A 20,239-nucleotide genomic window follows, 5' to 3' on the forward strand; every position below is an offset into this window, starting at 1 on the left:
CTGGGCATACGAGCTGGTGGGTTTGGGTTTTGGGGGCGGCAGCTCCTATGACCAGACAGACACCTTCACCTCTTCACCTTTTTGTTTTGTTTTTTTTGGTTTTCTTCTCTCTTTTTTCTATCCAGACCGACCAATCAGCTGCAGCACTGATGGTGCATCCTGACAGAAGCATTGTGCTTCTGTCAGGTTACACAAAATCGGTGTATGCAGTGCTGCAGGACGAGAGTTCTCCTCCGCAGTCAAAAAGATACATTTGCCGAGGCATATGGGCCGAGGAGCGGTGTTGGGGTTTCATATGCTTTGGCAAGCACTTTGTATCAAAAAAGAACTCGGGCAATGATTTGTTCATCCACATTGATCGGTGTGAATGGATACATCGGGTTTGCCAGGGCATACGAGCTGGTGGGTTTGGATTTTTGGGGCGGCAGCTCCTATGTCCTGACGCCTTCCCCTCTTTTTTTTTCAATTTTTTTGGGCAGATATTTTTTCATCCACATTGATTGATTGATTGATTGTTTGACGTTCATTTTTCCTTTCAGCCCAGAGTGCATTACCCTTATGCCCTATACAAGGAGTATAGCAGAAACTCCTAATACTGGCCATACATGTAATGATTGCAGAGACCCTAAAATGCCAGGACAGACCCCACGAATAATGCCATTTTGGAAAGAGGACACCCCAAAGTATTCCGTGAGGTGCATGGTGAGTTCATAGAATATTTTATTTTTTGTCACAAGTTAGCAGAATGTTTTCTTCTTTTCACAAAATGTCACTTTCCGTTAACTTGTGACAAAAAATAAAATTTTCTATGAACTCACCATGGCCCTCATGGAATACCTTAGCGTGTATTCTTTCCAAAATAGGGTCATTTGTGGGGTTTGTTAACTGTTCTGGCAAGTGGGGAGGGGTGCTAAATTGTAAGCACCCCTGTAAAGCCTGAAGGTGCTCATTGGACTTTGGGCCCCTTAGTTAGGGTGCAAAAAGGGCCACACATGTGGTATTGCCGTACTCGGTAGTAGTAGTATAATGTGATTTGTGGTGTATTTTTACATATACCCATGCTGTGTGGGAGAAATATCTCTGTAAATGGACAATTGTGTGTAAAAAAAAAATAAAAAAAAAAATTGTCAATTTACAGAGATATTTCTCCCACCCAGCATGGGTATGTGTAAAAATACACCACAAAACACAATATACTACTTCTCCTGACTACGGCGATACCACATGTGTGGCACTTTTTTGCACCCTAACTGCGCTAAGGGGCCCAAAGTCCAATGAGTACCTTTAGGATTTCAAGGGTCATTTTGAGATATTTGTTTTCAAGATTACTCCTCACGGTTTAGGGCCCCTAAAATGCCAGGGCAGTATAGGAACCCCACAAATGACCCCATTTTAGAAAGAAGACACCCCAAGGTATTCTGTTAGGAGTACGGTGAGTTCATAGAAGATTTTATTTTTTGCCACAAGTTAGCGGAAATTGATTTTTATTATTTTTTTTCACAAAGTGTAATTTTCCTCTAACTTGTGACAAAAAATAAAATCTTCTATGAACTCACCATACTCCTAACGGAATACCTTGGGGTGTCTTCTTTCTAAAATGGGGTCATTTGTGGGGTTCCTATACTGTCCTGGCATTTTAGGGGCCCTAAACCGTGAGGAGTAGTCTTGAAACAAAATTTATCAAAATGACCCGTGAAATCCTAAAGCTACTCATTGGACTTTGGGCCCCTTAGCGCAGTTAGGGTGCAAAAAAGTGCCACACATGTGGTATCGCCGTACTCAGGAGAAGTAGTATAATGTGTTTTGGGGAGTATTTTTACACATACTCATGCTGGGTGGGAGAAAGATCTCTGTAAATGGACAATTGTGTGTAAAAAAAAAATATAACAAACTCTGGTTAGAACTTACCAGTAGCGGTATTTCTACGAATCCTCCAGGATGGCTGCATAACATGAGAGATAGCTTAGCTCCTCCCCAAAAGGAAACACGCCCCATACAAACTTTTGTATAAGTAGACCCTGCCTATACCCATACCTCAGTTAATGCAGAGTAAAACATTGATCAATGACAACCGTTATATTACCTTAATTCCCCTAAATCAGGTCCAAAAAAGACCATCGTAGGGTGGGAACTAAGGTAGCCATTCTGTAGGATTCGTAGAAATACCGCTACCGGTAAGTTCTAACCAGAGTTCTCTCCTCATCCTCCAGGATGGCTGCATAAAATGAGAGACCAGCGAGAAATAAATTACCTTAGGGAGGGATGATGTTTTGAAGAACCTTTCTACCGAAATGACAAATCCTGGCTGGATAGTAGGTCCACTCTGTAATGCTTGACAAATTTGTAAGGCGGCAATATGGAAAAACCAGCACACATCTGCTCCAGTGGTGCACCAGACCTTTCAGCCCACGAGGTCAAAATTGATCTAACCGAATGAGCTTTGATGCCCATAGGTACACTCTGCCCCTCCTGTACATAGGCTGAAACTATTACCTCTCTGAACCATCTGGCAATAGTATCCTTTGATACCCCTAACCCCTTCTTTGTGTTTGAAAAAGAAACAAACAGATGATTTGATCTCCTAAAAGCTTTTGTAGTGTCAAGATATTGTAAAACTGCTCTCCTGACATCTAACCTGTGCCATTCTGCTTCCTTATTTTTTGGGGGGGTCACAAAATGAAGGTATAATAATCTCCTGAGACCTGTGATAGCTTGAGCTAACCTTAGGTAAGTATGCTGGATCAGTTCTGAATACAATTCTATCTGGAAAAATCTGCATGTATGGATCCTTTATTGATAGATTTTGAATGTCACCAACCCTACTAGCTGATGTGATAGAAACTAAAACGTAGTCTTCAACGTCAGAGCTTTTAGAGAAGCCTTATTCAAAGGTTCATAAGGGACTTTCGCTAAACCTTTCAAAACTAAATTTAAATCCCAAGGGGGAACAATCTTTGTCGGTATCGGTCTAGCTCTAGATACCGCCTTTAAAAAAATCAATAATTGCCGATTCTCTGGCTAATTTAACATTCAAAAATAAAGAAAGGGCCGAAACTTGAACCCTTAGCGTACTAGGTGATAGACCTAATTCTACTCCATCCTGTAAAAATTCAAGGATTGTAGGGATATCATTTCCTAAAAAATTATTTTTCATTTTCTAGGAACAAAAAAACTTTCCAGAATTTACAATAAATTTTTCTGGTAGTAATTTTCTACATGAAACCATTGTGGATATCACTCTATTCGAAAAACCTCTATTCTTTAAAGCCTTCCTTTCAAGAGCCAAGCTGCCAGGGAAAATCTCTCTTGACTCTGGTGGAACTTCCCCTGTTGTATTAGCAAATCTGTCCTGCGAGGTAGAAACCATGGGCCCTGTGAGGCCAGGATACACAAATCTGGGAACCATATCCTGTGAGGCCAGAATGGCGCTATGAATATGACTTTGGCCTTCTCTTTTTTTATCTTCCAGATTGCACGAGAAATTAGTGAAAACGGGAGGAAAGCATAAGGGAGAGTCTTGGGCCATGGTAAGGCCAGAGCATCCAGCCTCTCTAGGGTGCAGGCTGGATCTAGCGAAAAGAAAATCTGTTTTTGCATTGTTGGGGGATGCAAAGAGATCTATACTCAGGGCGCCCCACATCTCTGATAATTCCTGGAATACCTCCAAGTTCAGGCCCCACTCTGTTTCCAGCAATCTGGGTCGGCTTAATTGGTCTGCCAAAAAATTTAGTGAGCCCTTTATATGCACTGAAGTCAGTGACTTTAGATTTTGTTCTGCCCATGACACAATGTCCAAGGCTAGATCCCTGAGACTCTTCACCCTGGTTCCTCCTTGTTTTTGAATGTAAGAGACAGTTACAATGTTGTCTGAGAGAATTAAAACATGTGCCCCTTTTATGAGAGGAGTAAATTGGGACAAGGCCAGCTTTACTGCCATGAGCTCCCTGAAATTTGATGATTTCCTGCTCGTGTTCTGACCACAGACTCCTTGAGTCTGCCATAGATCCGAGTGAGCTCCCCATCCCCACAGACTGGCATCTGTGAATATCCTGATGGGAGAAGGAGGATGCCACATTCTGCCCTGATTCAGATTGTTTTAATCCTCCCACCAAAGGAGAGAATCCCTGACTATCCGAGATATAGGGAAACTTCTGTTTAGATGAACTCTTCCCTGATTCCAATGTTGAAGGAAGCATTCCTGTAATATTCTCATATGTGCTTGTGCCCATACCACTCCTGAAATGGTTGAGGTCATAAGGTCCAACAAGGAAGCCGCCTCGCTTAACGATACTCTCTTGCTCTTTCTGAAGCACAGTGCTCTCTGTCCTAACTTTTTCTGTTTTTCCGTTGGTAGAAAAGTCATTTCCTGAACTGAATTCACCTGAAATCCTAGATACAGTACTGTTTGACTCTGATTTAACATCGATTTTCTACATGTAGAAGCCATCCTAGGTTTGATAGTATCTGACAAGTCAGATCTAAATCCGCTAATAGTTTTTCTCTTGAGTCTGCTAGGATCAGCAGATCGTCCAGGTATGGAATGATCAGGATCTGCAGCCGATGCAAGTGTGCCATCACCTCTGCTATAATGTTTGTAAAAATTCAAGGTGCCGTTGCTATTCCAAAGTGCCTGATCAGGTGCCTGATATTGAAAATGGTATATTGAGTCTCCCAGGTTTACCGCAAACCTCAAGAACCTTTGATGAGCTGGGTTGATGGGCACATGAAGGTAAGCATCTGAGATCGAGAGTTACCATAAACGTGTTTTTTGGAATCAAGGTCTGAATGGTAAATACACTTTCCATTTTGAATTTCTTCAACTGAATAAATGGGTTTAGATTCTTTAAAATTTAAGATCATGCGATATTTCCCCGAGGGTTTCTTGATTAGAAACACTCTGGAGTAGTATCCCTGGTGCAACTGCTCTTTTGGTACAATGCAAATTACATTCTGTTTTAACAAGGAGAGAACCGATTCTTTCAGAGCCAGGGCCTTTTCTGGCTCCCTTTGAAGTCCTGTAAGAACAACGTTTTTCGGAGGGGGGGGGAAGAAAGGCCGAGCTACTTACCGGTAGTAGTGTTTCGGCGAAGCCTCCAGGACAGCTCACCTGAGATTACTATTGAGCCCCTCCCCTGTGGAAACAATGCACCAATTAATTAAATCCGTTCAGCCCTCTGCCTACTTAGCTCTGTTCACCCCTCCTTCCATTAGTTCTTAGAAGAGTACATAGCTCACCCGTAATATATATATATACATATACATACAAACAAGTCTATCATCATTTATATTCTTTTTTTTTTTTTTTTGGGCTGGGAACTAAGGCAGCTGTCCTGGAGGCTTCGCCGAAACACTACTACCGGTAAGTAGCTCGGCCTTTCTCCCTTCATCCTCCAGGACAGCTCACCTGAGACCAGCGAGAACTCTTTGTACCTTAGGGTGGGATGACTGCCTGGAGCACCTTGCGTCCGAATGCTTGATCCTGGTTTGAAAGCTGCTCCACCCGGTAATGCTTGACAAACGTAGAATGCCCCGACCAAGTTGCTGCTCTGCATATCTGGTCTAGTGTGGCCCCCGACCTTTCCGCCCACGAGGCTGCTAGTGATCGTGTTGAGTGTGCCCTGATGTTAGACGGTGCAGTAGTGTCTCTCCTCTTGTAGGCTAACTGAATTAATTCCCTAATCCATCTGGATATTGAATTCTTTGAGGCTTGCAATCCTTTCCTGCTACCAGCAAACAATATAAACAAATGACTCGATCTTCTCCATTGTTGTGTTCTTTTTAAATAAGTCAGAATCGCCTGTCTCACATCTAATCTTGCCAGCCTGTCTTCTTTCTCATTTTTGGGATTTGTAGAAAAGGAAGGCAATACTATCTCCTGACTCCTGTGAAATTGTGTGGCTACCTTTGGCAGATATGTGGGATCTGGACGAAAGACTATGCGATCCGAGTGAATGATCATGTAAGGATCCTTTATTGATAGAGCTTGGATGTCACCTACTCTCCTTGCCGTGGTTATGGCCACCAGGAAGGCTACCTTTAATGTTAACATCTTTATGGAAATGGTTTCTGACGGAAACAGGTCATCCGTCATCAGATAGTCTAGCACTAATGACAGGTCCCAGGGAGGTACCATTTTGACCGGAACTGGCTGTGATCTGGCCACAGCTTTAAGAAAATTTTTTATATGCAACTCAGTGGATAACTGCCTGTTTAAAAATATAGATAAAGCCGAGATCTGGACTCTGAGGGTGCTTACTGCTAATCCCATGTCCACCCCATCTTGCAAAAATTCCAAGACAAATTTTAAGTCATTTGTCCTAACATTGTTTTTCTCTTTCCAAGAACAAAAAATCTGCCAAACCTTGGCGTAAATTTTCCGAGTGTTGTCCTTTCTGCATCTTAGCAATGTATTGACAACCCTGTCTGAAAATCCTAAATGTCTTAAGCTTTCCCTTTCAGGATCCACGCTGTGAGATTGAAGAGTCCCGGGTCTGGATGTACCTGGTCGCTCTGGACCAGTAAATCCGTTCTGTTCCCTAAGTACCATGGGCCCCTTATTTTTAGGGACTGTAGAAAAGGGAACCAGGCCCTTCTCGGCCACCATGGCGCTACGAAAATCACCTCTGCTTGCGAATCTCTCAATTTGCCTAGAGCTTTGGGAATCAAATTGAAGCGGGGAAAAGCATACAAGAGTCCCCTTGGCCAAATCACTGCTAGTGCATCCAACCGGGTCGTTGAAGAGGAAGGATGGAGGGAACAGAAATCTCTTACCTTCGCGTTGTGGGGTGTAGCAAATAGATCTAGAATAGGCATCCCCCATTCCCTCGTGATACTGTCGAAAATCTCCTGATTTAACTGCCATTCGGATTCCCTTATGACTGAGCGGCTGAGCGCGTCCGCCCACCGGTTCTGGGTACCCTGAATGTGGGTGGCTGTGAGTGACAGGAGGTTTGCTTCTGCCCAGTCCAGAATTTGTATTGTTAGAGTCATTAGGGATTGAACTCTGGTCCCTCCCTGTCGTCTGACATAGGAGACTGTGACCATATTGTCGGAGTATAAGCTTACCTCCCTGTTCTGAATGCGTGGCCCCAGGGACTGTAGCGCTTCTTTGACTGCCAAAAGCTCCCTGAAATTTGAGGAGCTCTCTCTGATTTGGGGAGACCACTGTCCCTGGACTTGATGGTCCAGACAGTGCGCTCCCCAGCCCCAAGAGCTTGCGTCAGTGTATAGTTTTACTGGGTTCTTCTGCATCCAAGGGCGACCCCTGGCTAATCGCTCTGGATTCAGCCACCAGTCTAATGTCAAGAGGACCTCTTGCGGAGGTACCACACGCTTGTCCAATGACTTTTTACCTGTCCCACACCTAAAGAAACCAAGCCTGCAGATGCCTTGTGTGCGCCTGTGCCCATTCCACTGCCGGGATTACCGCTGTCATCTGCCCTAGTAATGACATAGTCTGCCTCAGGGATACAATCGGTTCTGCCTTGTAAGTTGACACCGCTGTTATCAGCTTGGACACCTTCATCTGCGGGGAGTATAATTTTCTCCTGAACAGTGTCCCATGTCAGGCCCAGGAATAGAGTGGACTGAGCTGGCTGCATGCATGATTTTTCTCTGCTGATTAACCACCCCAGTCCTTCGAGGGTTTGTATGCAGATTTGTAGATTTTCCTTTAGGAGCTGTTCGGAGGATGCTAAGACTAGGAAATCGTCCAAGTATGGAAGAACCCTCACATTCTGGAGATGTAGATGCGCGACCGCCTCCGCGACTATCTTCGTAAATATCCTCGGAGCCGAGGATATTCCGAAGGGTAGGGCACGATATTGGTAATGGCATATCGCATCCCCCATGACTACCGCAAATCTCAAGAATCTCTGGAAATGCGGATGAATCGGGATGTGGAGGTAAGCATCCTCCAGATCCAAGGTGGCCATAAAAGCTCCTGGCCAAATTAAATTGCGAATTGAGGCTATACTTTCCATACGAAATTTTTTCTCCAGAATGTAAGGGTTCAAAGGTTTTAGATTGAGGATCATCCTGTATTTCCCGGACGGCTTTTGAATTAAAAACACTCGGGAATAGAACCCCCTGGACTGCTCTTGTTCCGGCACTCTCTGAATTACCCTCTGTTGTAATAACTTTATCACAGAGGAGTTTATGGCTTCTGCTTTCTGTGGATCTCTTGGAGTTCCTGTAATTACAAAATTTGTCGGGGGTGGGGTTTGGAACTCTATTCTGTATCCGTTTTTTATTAAATCCAAAATAAACTCGTTGCTTGTTACATTCTGCCAAGCGTAAAAAAAATAAAGAAGCCTTCCCCCCACTTGTAAGTCTGTGTCATTTACTAGGCTTTGCTGTGGGCGGTTGGGGTTTGTTAAATAGGAAACCTGACTTACCCCTGCCCGAGCTACAAGTCCATCTGCCGGTTCTGTGTTGTCTCTGTTGCTGTCTACCCTGATCCTGCCTGGAAAAAACGCGTCTTCCCTGGAAGGGCCTAATCGCCTTCTTCCTTTTGTCTGGGAATTTTTTGGCTTTGTCCGAGGATCTTTCCAAAATAGCCTCTAGATCCTTGCCGAACAGCAAGTCGCCCTGAAACTCCATCGCACATAATCGATGCTTGGAAGAGACATCACCCTCCCAGGCATTTAACCATATTGCTCGTCTGGAGGAATTAATTAAAGCAGCTGTTTTGGCGGAGGCTCTTAACGATTCTGTCGCTCCATCTGCCCAAAACGCTACTGTTCTTTCCATAACTGGTAGGGATTCCAGCATCTTTTCATGTGCCGTACCGGCTACCAGGTGCGCTCTTAATCCCCGCATCCATTTCTCTAAGTTGCGGGTTAGGCATATGGCCGCTATAGCCGGCTTAAAACCAAAGGAGGACGACTGCCATGCCCTCTTCAGTAATATCTCTGCCTTGCGGTCCATGGGATTTTTTAGGGTGCCTGCATCCTCAAAAGAGAGGTCAGCCGACCTGGAATGCTGGGACAAAGGTGCGTCAATCTTTGGGCATTTAGACCATGTTTCCTGATCATCCTGAGAGAAAGGAAATCTTCTCTTGAATGATCTCGGAATAAACAATCTTTTTTCAGGCTGCTTCCACTGAGAAGATATCACACTCTTGATGGATCTATGTACTGGAAATGTTCTGCTACCTGTGTCCTCTAACCCCCTATATATATCATCCTGAATTGAGGCTGTAGGAGTTGTATCTTGGATGTGTTCTGATTCGTACACTGCTTTCAGAAGTTCTGGGGTGTCCTCTACATTAAATAAATATCTGGGGGTCTTGGCACTGGGAATATCCTCTCCTGACTCTCTATCTTCACCCTCTTCTAATGATTCTTCTGACATATCTTCAAAGGACTCATGCGGGGAATCGGGTTCTACCGGGCCTATTAAGGGAGGTAAGGGTCGCACCGGCTGATTCTGGGGTGTAAGTGTTTGTGATCCCTGCGGTTGTTCCTCCCCCCTGCCTGTGTTCTGGGCCTGTGTGGTAACGGCCTGGGATGCTGACTGTCCTGATTGTGGAGGCAATAGAGGTTGGAGTACTGCCTGTAGCTGAGGTTGTGTTGGGAAGGCTGCCCGAAATGCTGCAAATGTACTTGTTAGTTCTTTTTTCATGGATTTCATCAAATCTATCATCATTACATTGGTATCTGTACTAGACTCCCCCTTATGTCTACATCTGTCACATGAAGATCTATTGTAATTTGGTGGTAAAATGTCGCCACACTTTGTACACTTGTTAGACTTCTGTGCAGACTTTTGGCTCTTCTGAGCCTGTGTTGGATCATGGTCTGAGGCCGGTACCTTGCTGCTGCTCGCGGTGGAGGCTTCAGTTGCTTCCATCTCCAAGCCGCACTGACAGCGTGTCGGTGTTCCTCGTGCGCGCTCCCAGCTTATAAAAGCTGTTTCCGGCTTTCAGCACCGCCCCTCCGAGGTCAAAGAAAGACCTTCCTGCCGTCTGCCAAAGAAAAACGCCCCTGTGGGCGGAGCAAAGTGCGCCACCTCCGATGAGGTAAGCGGGTCACGTGATTTCCCCCCGCACGAGCTGCAACGCCGATGGGGCGGCCCAGAGGAAGGACGCTGCCAACCCACCCCTATGGGTGGCCGCGTCGATCGGTGGCTACAAAGTTTGTCCAACGTTGTACGCAGCCCCCCATCCGCTCTGCCGACTCAAGCATGAGCTGCAACCTCCAGGGGACTACTTCTCCTCGGTGCATTCGCTCACTACAGGTGCTACACAAGCACCCCTATAGCGTGTCCTGACCACGGGTGAGTGGAAACAATAATGAACTAATGGAAGGAGGGGTGAACAGAGCTAAGTAGGCAGAGGGCTGAACGGATTTAATTAATTGGTGCATTGTTTCCACAGGGGAGGGGCTCAATAGTAATCTCAGGTGAGCTGTCCTGGAGGATGAAGGGAGAAAATGTAATCTTGTACCCTGTTCTCACAAGACCTAATATGAACAGGTTTTTGGTGAGACTCCACTAGTTGACAAAGTGAAGTAATCTTCCCCCCACCTGTACCTCATCATTTCTCTTCTCTTGCCTCAGAGAGAGGGGGCTTATTAAACATGAAAGGGGTTTTGCCCTTTTCACCTGAATAGACCCACCTTTTCTTTTGAAGTTGGAATCTCTGATTTTTATTAAAGAATGGTTTTCTCCCCTGAAAACACTTTCGGGGAACCGACTTGACTCTGATTAGGGAATTTTTTACCTTTTTCCGAGGATCTCTCCAAAATACTCTCCAGATCCTTACCAAACAAAAGATCTCCCTCAAACTTCATAGCACAGAGCTTTTGTTTTGAGCTTACATCCCCCTCCCAAGTGTTTAGCCATACTGCCCTTCTGGTTGTATTTACGAGGGCAGCTATTCGAGCAGTAGATCTTAAGAACTCTGTTGCAGCATCGACCAGGAAAGCGACCGAGCGAGCAAAGACTGGGAAAGATTCCAAGATCTGCGCCTGTGGAGTTCCTGCTATTAAATGGTCCCTTAATCCTGATAACCACTTAATTAAATTTCTCGAAATGCAAATGGCTGCAGTTGCCGGCTTAAATGCAATGGCCTCCCAGGCTCTTTTGAGCATAGTCTCAGCCTTCCGATCCATGGGATCTTTCAGGGTACCTGCATCCTCAAAGGATAAATCCGTATCCTTTGAATACTGTGAAAGTGCAGCGTCCAACTTCGGACACTTTGCCCATAATGCTATATCCTCCTCCTTGAAAGGAAATCTGCGTTTAAACGACTTAGGTATATATAAACTTTTTTCAGGATCACTCCATTGATCCGTAACAATCTTTTTGATTGCTGAATGAATAGGAAACGTCTTTCCTTCAATGCCCTGTAGTCCCATATAAATATAATCCTGTGCAGATGAAACTGTAACCTGTTCAGGGATTTGCTCTGCATCATAGACCGCTCTCAAAAGTTCTGACGTTTCCTTCGCACTGAACAAGTATTTTGCAGACTTCATATCCTTTGCAATGGAATCTGAACCTGAATCTGGCCTAGATTCTATCTCCTCAACAGATTCCTCAGCTGAATTAGAAATAGCATAACCCTGAACTTCAGCAGATCTACTATGGGGTGCAGTATTCTCTCGAGATTCCTGACCCGAAGTGGGTACAGGGATCTCAGCAGATGCTGATATAGATGGCAGCTGCGGAGATACCGTGTTTGTCATCATAACAGAACGTAAAGCCTGAAAAGTTGAAGTGAATTCCTTCTGCATTGATTCCATAAAATTTAGCATAACCACTGATGGATCTGGCTTATTTTTAGAAATACAATTTTGCATAATGATATCGACCAGGAGGCTGAAAGTTTTGTATCACATTTAGAGCATCTCCTGGACTTTTCTCTATGTTTAGTAGCAGTCTGCACAGGCAAAGCCTAAAAGATAAACAAAGGGAGATAAAGAAATCCCTTTATGTACCATATCTATTTATATATACATATACATTTATATCTATGCTTCCAAGCCATTATAGACCACCAGGAAATAATGGCCAGATACACAAACCCACTTAAGGAGGTGACGCGTAGTGTAATAGACAAACACAGCCCCACAGGCTAACATTACACCAGCGCCAGCCACCCCCTGCCTGTGGGACCACCGCAGACAATCAGCATACCTGCTCCGCTGTGTCACTGCTGTGTTTGCGGCCTTTCATGGAGGAGCTGCCTGCCTGCTCCATTCTCCTCCTGTCTAGTCCCGTGGCTGGACTCGAATGGCGCCGAGACGCCGCCGCTCTCCGCTTTAAAAAAGCGGAAGTCACATGCCCAAGGTGACCTGAACCGGAAGTACTTCGTTCCGTACTTTCGGTTCCAGCTGCGTGGAACGCAGACCATTCCTCTGCCACCGACTCCCCGACCTGAGCGGAAATACAGCTCAAATGGATCCTGACCAGCCTCCCCAATCACAAAAGAAGATGCTGGCGCATGCAACTGAAAGCACGCCTCCGCCTGTCACCAGTGCCGACAATGCTAGCTCACACGCAGGCATCCAGGAATCCAGGGAGAGAGGAGCCTAGTAGAACGTTCGTACCGGATGTTTCCTGGGTGGGAAACACAGCAAAACTGAGGTATGGGTATAGGCAGGTTCTACTTATACAAAAGTTTGTATCGTGTGTGTTTCCTTTGGGGGAGGAGCTAAGCTATCTCATGTTATGCAGCCATCCTGGAGGATGAGGAGAGAAAATCTCATTTACAGAGCTATTTCTCCCACCCAGCATGGGTATGTGTAAAAATACACCCCAAAACACATTATACTACTTCTCCCGAGTACGGCAATACCACATGTGTGGCACTTTTTTGCAGCCTAAAGGTGGCCACACACGATACAATAAAATTATCCGATTTTACAGTAATTCGATAAAAACGATCGGATCTCCCCAAAAAATCAAAAGCTTTTTTTTCTTTCGACTGAAAAATACGATCGGATTTCCCGTTTTCTTCGATTTTTATCGATCCGGAATGCCAGATATTTTTCTTCAATCTCTCTAAAGATTGTATGGTGTGTGTTAGATTGCAAATTTATGAATATACACACCCTAGCAATTTTGTCAGATTATCCAATCATTTTTATCATAATTGGGGAAAAATTTAACATAGGTGTGTGGTACATTGGTCCGATTTTTGAAATGTTACAATCAGTCAGAAAAAAATGATTGCAATTCTTAAATTGAACAGATATTTAAAAAATTGTATGGTGTGTGGCCACCTTTACTGCGCCAAGGGGCCCAAAGTCCTATGAGCACCTTTAGGCTTTACAGGGGTGCTTAAAGGGAACCAGAGATGAACGTTTCACACAAAATAAACATATCAGTTGATAGCTTGTAAAGAATAAATGCTCTACCTGATAATTTTGCCGCTCTGGTGTGCCTTTTTTAGTGTTTTTTATCCATTATTGCTCCAGGAAAAATCAAATATGGCCGCCGGCTCATATCACTTCTGCTTCCAGGTTATGAGGTGTTCTGGATGTGCTGTCTAGGCTATATGAGACTAGGCTGCTATCTAGGCTAAATGCAGCCTTTCATCTATGTGCTTTCATATTGGTATGATCTGCCTGTAGGAAGTGTCACTGATAATAACTGCAGTTTCATTCCTATGAGAATCTAGTGCACACAGAGCACACAGGGATCATATTACAGCCACAGAGCTTCTCTTTCAGGAGCAGCCCCCTCCCATGTCATCACAGCTCTCAGTATGCAAAGCAGAAGATCTAAGCCAGGAGGGGGAAGGCTTGGGCTTGAAAGGACTTCACAGAAGAGTGACTCAGCTATAATGATTCCAGGTCAAACCTCGACTGAATTGTCGGTGGATTCTTATCACAGTTGCTAATAGACTAATTAAGCAGATAACAATAAAACTAAAAGCAGGGTAGGTGTTTACTGTCATGTTCCCACTGATAAATGTAATAAAATACATGAGGGTGCTTCATCCCTGGTTCTCTTTAAAATTTAGCACTCCCCAAAATGCCAGGACAGTAAAAACACCCCACAAATGACCCCATTTTGGAAAGTAGACACTTTAAGGTATTCAAAGAGGGCCATGGTGAGTCCGTGGCAGATTTCATTTTTTTTTTGTCACAAGTTAGCAGAAATGGAAACTTTTTTTTTTTTGTCACAAAGTGTCATTTTACACTAACTTGTGACAAAAAATAAAATCTTCTATGAACTCACCATGCCTCTTTGTGAATACTTTGGGATGTCTTCTTTCCAAAATGGGGTCATTTGGGGGGTAATTATACTATCCTGGAATTTTAGCACCTCATGAAACATGACAGGTGGTCAGAAAAGTCAGAGATGCTTCAAAATGGGAAAATTCACTTTTGGCACCATAGTTTGTAAATGCTATAACTTTTACCTAAACCAATAAATATACACTGAATAGTTGTTTTTTTTAATCAAAGACATGTAGCACAATAAATTAGGACAAAAATGTATAGGAAACTTTACTTTATTTGAAAAATGTCAGCACAGAAAGAAAAAAAAAAATCTTTTTTTGACAAAATTCATGCCTTTTTTGATGAATGTAATAAAAAGTAAAACTCGCAGCAGCAATCAAATAGCACCGAAAGAAAGCTGTATTAGTGACAAGGAGGGAAAATTTATTTAGGTGGTAGGTTGTATGACCGAGCAATAAACCGTGAAAGCTGCAGTGGTCTGAATGGAAAAAAAGTGCCTGGTCCTTAAGGGGTAGAAAGACTGTGGTCCTCAAGTGGTTAAACATTCACACACACACACACACACACACACACACACACACACACACACACACACACACACACACACACACACACACGTCCCTCTGCTTAGAAGTTGTATCCTGGCCAGGAAAAAACTTTTATGGCTGTAACTTGCATGTCAGTAATGATTACTAAGCTAAATGGTAACATTGCCAGCTGCAGAATCTACTCCATTACCGCTGTATTAAGTTATCCATTAACCTCCTTGGCAGTAATCCCAAACTAGGGTCAGGGCGAAAAACCACAGCTCAGAGAGGTAATCCCGACCTGCTGGAGGCTGCATGCAGAGCAATGCACACAGCAAGGCGTTTCAACTCATCTCCTAGGAGATCCCGACATCGGCCACCATTCTTCTTCTGCTCCTCCGAGGCTCTGCTTCCCCCGGGTGAGATTGCTGGCTGTCGTCATGATGACAGCCGGCAATTTCACTTTAGGGTTGCAGCGCCACCCGGAGGATGTAGGGAAAACTGCAGCGCTGGAGCCAAGGAGGTGCAGATCTCACTGGCAGCATGATTTTTCCATGTTTGAGGGTCTGAAGGGGTGTAAAAAAAAAAAAACTGCACCGCTTTTAGACCCTAAAATCTGGAAAGAATCATAATGCCAAGGGGTTTAACCCCTTGCTGACTGCCCTCTACCTATGGGCGTCAGCAAAGTTGCATGCCCAGGACCGCCTAACGCCCATAGGCGTCGGGTCCTGGGACACTGAAAAGCCGGGAATCGCGCACATGAATGCACTCGCATCCACCGGCATTAAGTTCCGCCCACCCGCGAAGCGCCGGCGGGTTGTTAACCCTCGATCTGCCGCATGTAAAGTGTATAATACGCTTTGTAATGTATACAAAGCGTATTATACAGGCTGCCTCCTGCCCTGGTGGTCCCAGTGATCAAGGGACCACCAGGGCAGGTTGCAGCACCCCTAGTACGCACTCAAGCACACTGATCCTGCCTCCCCTGCCCCCTGATCGCCCACAGCGCCCATCAGAGCCCCCTGATCACAGCCTCAGACCCCTGTTTGCACCCAATCACCCCCCTAATCACCTATCAATCACTCCCTGTCAATGCTATTTTTTAGATTAGGTCCTAAACTGCCCCCTGGGGGCTCCTGATCCCCCCCCCCCCACACCCTGAGATCCTCCCCAGACCCCCCCCCCCCACCGTGTACTGTATACATCTATCCTCCCCCTGTAATCACCCACTGATCACCTGTCAATCACCCCCTATCACTGCCACCCATCAGATGAGACCATAACCTGCCCCTTGTGGGCACTTTATCACCCACCCACACCCTCAGATTGCCCGCAGACCCACCCTCAGATCACCTCCGAAAGGGCATGGTTTACATCTGCTCTCCCCTGTAATCACCCATCAATCACCCCGTCACCACCCGTCACTGCTACCCATCAGATCAGACCCTAATCTGCCCCTTGCGGGCACCCAATCACCCGCCCACACCCTCAGATAGCTCCCCAGACTACCTCGATCAACTCGCCAGTGCATTGCTTGCATCTATTCCCCCCTCTATTCACACCCTGAGACACCAATCAAATCACCTCCTGTTACCACCTGTCACCCCCTAGCACACCTACCCATCAGATCAGGCCCTCATTTGCCCCGTGTGGGCTCCTGATCACTCGGCCAAACCCTCAGATCCCCTTCCGATCAACTCCCCAGTGCATTGATTGCATCTATTCTCCCCTCTAATCACCCCCTGAGACACCCATCAATCACCTCCTGTCACCCCCTAGCACTCCTATCCATCAGATCAGGCCCTAATCTGCCCCCTGTGGGCTTCTGATCACCAAACCCTCACCCGCCCCACCGCAGTGACAGAATTTTTTTTTCTGATCACTGCTGGTATGACTTAATTGTGGCTGAGACCAACCGTTATGCCACACAATACGCAACCGCCAATCCTAGAAGCTACTATGCCCAGCCTTTTCGGTGGAAACCACTCCAAGTTTCCGAACGTAACATTTTTTGGGGCCTTCTCCTTAACACAGGTCTAGTCAAAAATAATGTATTATTGGTCCACGCACCCAATACATCACATGCCCATGTTCTCTGCTGCCATGTCCAGGTCATGATTTGAGAACATCCTGAGCTTCCTGCACTTCAGTGCCAATACAACCTGTCATCTAAAAGGCTACCCTGCTTATGACCGATTCCACAAAATTCGGTCCCTCATAGACCACCTGTCATCAAAATTTGTAGATGCTTATACCCCTGAACAGTCATTTTGAGGCATTTGGTTTCTAGACTACTCCTCATGGTTTTGGGCCCCTAAAATGCCAGGGCAGTATAGGAACCCCACAAGTGACCCCATTTTAGAAAGAAGACACCCCGAGGTATTCCGTTAGGTGTATGGTGAGTTCATAGAAGATTTTATTTTTTGTCAAAAGTTAGCGGAAATTGATTTTTATTGTTAATTTTTTTCCACAAAGTGACATTTTCCACTAAATTAAAAAAATAAAATCTTCTATGAACTCGCCATACACCTAACGGAATACCTTGGGGTGTCTTCTTTCTAAAATGGAGTCACATGTGGGGTTCCTTTACTGCCCTGGCATTTTAAGGGCCCTAAACCGTGAGGAGTAGTCTAGAAACCAAATGCCTCAAAATGACATGTGAAATCCTAAAGGTACTCATAGAACGTTGGGCCCCTTAGGGAGATATTTCTCCCATCCAACATGGGTATGTGTAAAAATACACCCCAAAACACATTATACTACTTCTGGTGAGTACGGCGATACCACATGACACTCTTTTGCAGCCTAGGTGCGCTAAGGGGCTTTACAGGGGTGCTTACAATTTAGCACCCCCCAAAATGCCAGGACAGTAAACACCCCACAAATGACCCCATTTTAGAAAGTAGACACCCCAAAGTATTCAGAGAGGGGCATGGTGAGTCCGTGGCAGATTTCTTTTTTGTTTGTCACAAGGTAGCAGAAATGGAAACTTTTATTTACTTTTTTTGGTCATAAAGTGTTATTTTCTGCTAACTTGTGACAAAAAAATAAAATCTATGAACTCACCATGCCTCTTAGTGAATACTTTGGGATGTCTTCTTTCCAAAATGGGGTCATTTGGGGGGTATTTATACTATCCTGGATATCTAGCACCTCATGAAACCTGACAGGTGCTCAGCAGATCAGAGATGCTTCAAAATGGGAAAATTCACTTTTTGAAGCATCTCTGCTAAATGCTATAACTTTTACCCAAACCAATAAATATAACTTATTGGATTTTTTTTTTTATCAAAGACATGTAGAACAATAAATTTGGAAAAAAATGTATATAGAAATTTTACTTTATCTGAAAAGTGTCAGCACAGAAAGTTTTAAAAATCATTTTGACAAAATTCATGTATTTTTTGATGAATATAATAAAAACTAAAAATCACAGCAGCAATCAAATAGCACCAAAAGAAAGCTGTATTAGTGACAAGAAAAGGAGATAAAATTAATTTAGGTGGTAGGTTGTATGACCGAGCAATAAACCGTTAAAGCTGCAGTGGTCTGAATGGAAAAAAAAGTGTCTGGTCCTTAAGGGGTTTTATGACTGTAGTCTTGAAGTGGTTAAACACCATTGAATCGGAAAAAATAAATTACTGAAGGATGCTCATGGGAACCAGTCATATTTTTGGCTATTACTTGTATGCTGTGTTTAATAGTTTAGACCACAAATCAGGGGTGCCCATTGGGTATATTGTGATCTAATAGATCACAACTGCACTACCTTTTCCATTCTGTATATACAACTGTGCTCCAAAAAGTGTACATAAAGTAGCTCACAAGCCAAAAAAGTGTTGGCACCTCTGTCATAGATCAAATTTGAATTTCATCCCAAATGAAAGCTCCTGACTGCTGGTTAATGACCCAGCTGCCAGATAAATTATCAGCAGCTGTTGGATTTGGTTGGTTCAATTTCAAGTTAGTGAAAATGTGCAAATAAGTAATTTATTTGTTCATGATTTCTTGCCAGCAAAACAACTACATAGGTGGAGACATTCTCTGACTTCAGTGGATAGACTGGACCTGCTGTAAGGGTTCCCTACTGGACATACATATTACTTATGCAGTACATTGAAAATATACCTACAGTATGTGTTTCAAGAATGCACCAACCTATGGATGGTTAGACAAAATATCTCTAAAAGAAGAGAAAAGAAGACCACATATGTAATATACACTTACATCAAGAACTAGGAGTCTTTTGTCTTTTGAATCAAATTGCATCTTCTGATTTTTCTGATCATATCTACGGATGTCAATCTCCATTTGTATCTCTTCAAGGTGCAACAGCATGTGGAATTTCTCATTATAGTTGCTGAAGTCTAAAGCAGATGACAGCAATTTCCTAACACAAAACAAGCTTATAGTAACCATACATTTTACAATACTGGAATTTTAACACATTTACAATAATTCTTGGGAAGCATTGATCTGTGTTACGGTGACAACATACATGTTCTTTCTATATGTATTTTCAATCAGAATTAAAATCTATTTTTCTGATTGATTGTAACATTTCAAAAATTTGACCAATGTATCATGGTTATGGTTAGCAGTTATCCTCCCCAGTGTTAATTTATTCAGGGGGCAGTATTTGATGGTTTCCTTATAGTGCTGCTTGATAGGGTGATGTTCAACAGCAAACTGTATTATGTGATGGTCTGATCATACTGTTTCCCCATCAGTACTGATATGTTGCTAATGTCCATCCCTAGGTGCAACAGCAAGTCTAGAATATGTCCTCCTCTGTAGGTAGCAGATTTTAGAGCTTGTGTGCAGCCTAGTCTGCCCGTGAGGTTTATTAGTTCATTTATATCTTGTGATAGAATTTTTTAAATTAATTTATTTATATAGTGCTGACGCAGCGCTGTACAGAGTATATTGCTTAGTCACTAACTGCGCCTCAGAGGGACTCACGATCTAGAATGTCATAATACCAAAAATAAAAAATGTTGAGCTGATAGAAATGGAATTGCCAAGCAGATACAATCCCCCCCACCTCCAAAAAAAAAAGCAGGTAAAAGACCTGTTGTATACAAGGCATGCACGAGCCACGTGGAGCAGTGTGTAAATTGAATGACATGCGAGAGTCCTTTTGTTTTTTTGTTGTATTTTTTTTTTTCAAAGAGACCTTGGGCCATATGCAATAAACCTTTTCTCCTGAGTCTTCTCCTAATGGTGCCCATACACAATACAATAAAAACTTTCAATTTTGCCATTTATTCGATCTAAATGATCGAATCGAAAAAGTTGAAAATATTTTTTTTCGATCAAGAAATTCAAACGATTATCCCTTTTTCTTTTTGAGAAAAATCTGATCGGACATGCTGGAAAAATCTTTATATTCGATCTAATGGAATAATCGAACCAAATTATCTAATCAAAAAAAAAAAAAAAGAAAGAAAAATTGTACCATGTATGGGCATCTTCAATTCAACTTTTCAGCATAATGCAATTGAAAAAGTATCAAAA

At 43.7% G+C, this 20,239-nt stretch overlaps 1 protein-coding gene across 4 annotated transcripts in view; it reads right to left on the minus strand.

Annotated features, from left to right (window-relative positions):
* MOV10 (Mov10 RNA helicase) overlaps positions 1 to 20,239 on the minus strand; it is a 342,254-nt gene that overhangs the window by 140,344 nt on the left and 181,671 nt on the right. For all 4 annotated transcript variants that reach the window (XM_068269732.1, XM_068269729.1, XM_068269730.1 and 1 more), the window contains one exon: positions 18,950 to 19,112. In XM_068269732.1, the coding sequence (XP_068125833.1) occupies positions 18,950 to 19,112 (163 nt within the window). The remainder of the gene's footprint in view (positions 1 to 18,949; positions 19,113 to 20,239) is intronic.

The sequence above is a fragment of the Hyperolius riggenbachi genome, chromosome 2 (assembly GCF_040937935.1).
Source record: "Hyperolius riggenbachi isolate aHypRig1 chromosome 2, aHypRig1.pri, whole genome shotgun sequence".
Lineage (NCBI taxonomy): Eukaryota > Metazoa > Chordata > Amphibia > Anura > Hyperoliidae > Hyperolius > Hyperolius riggenbachi.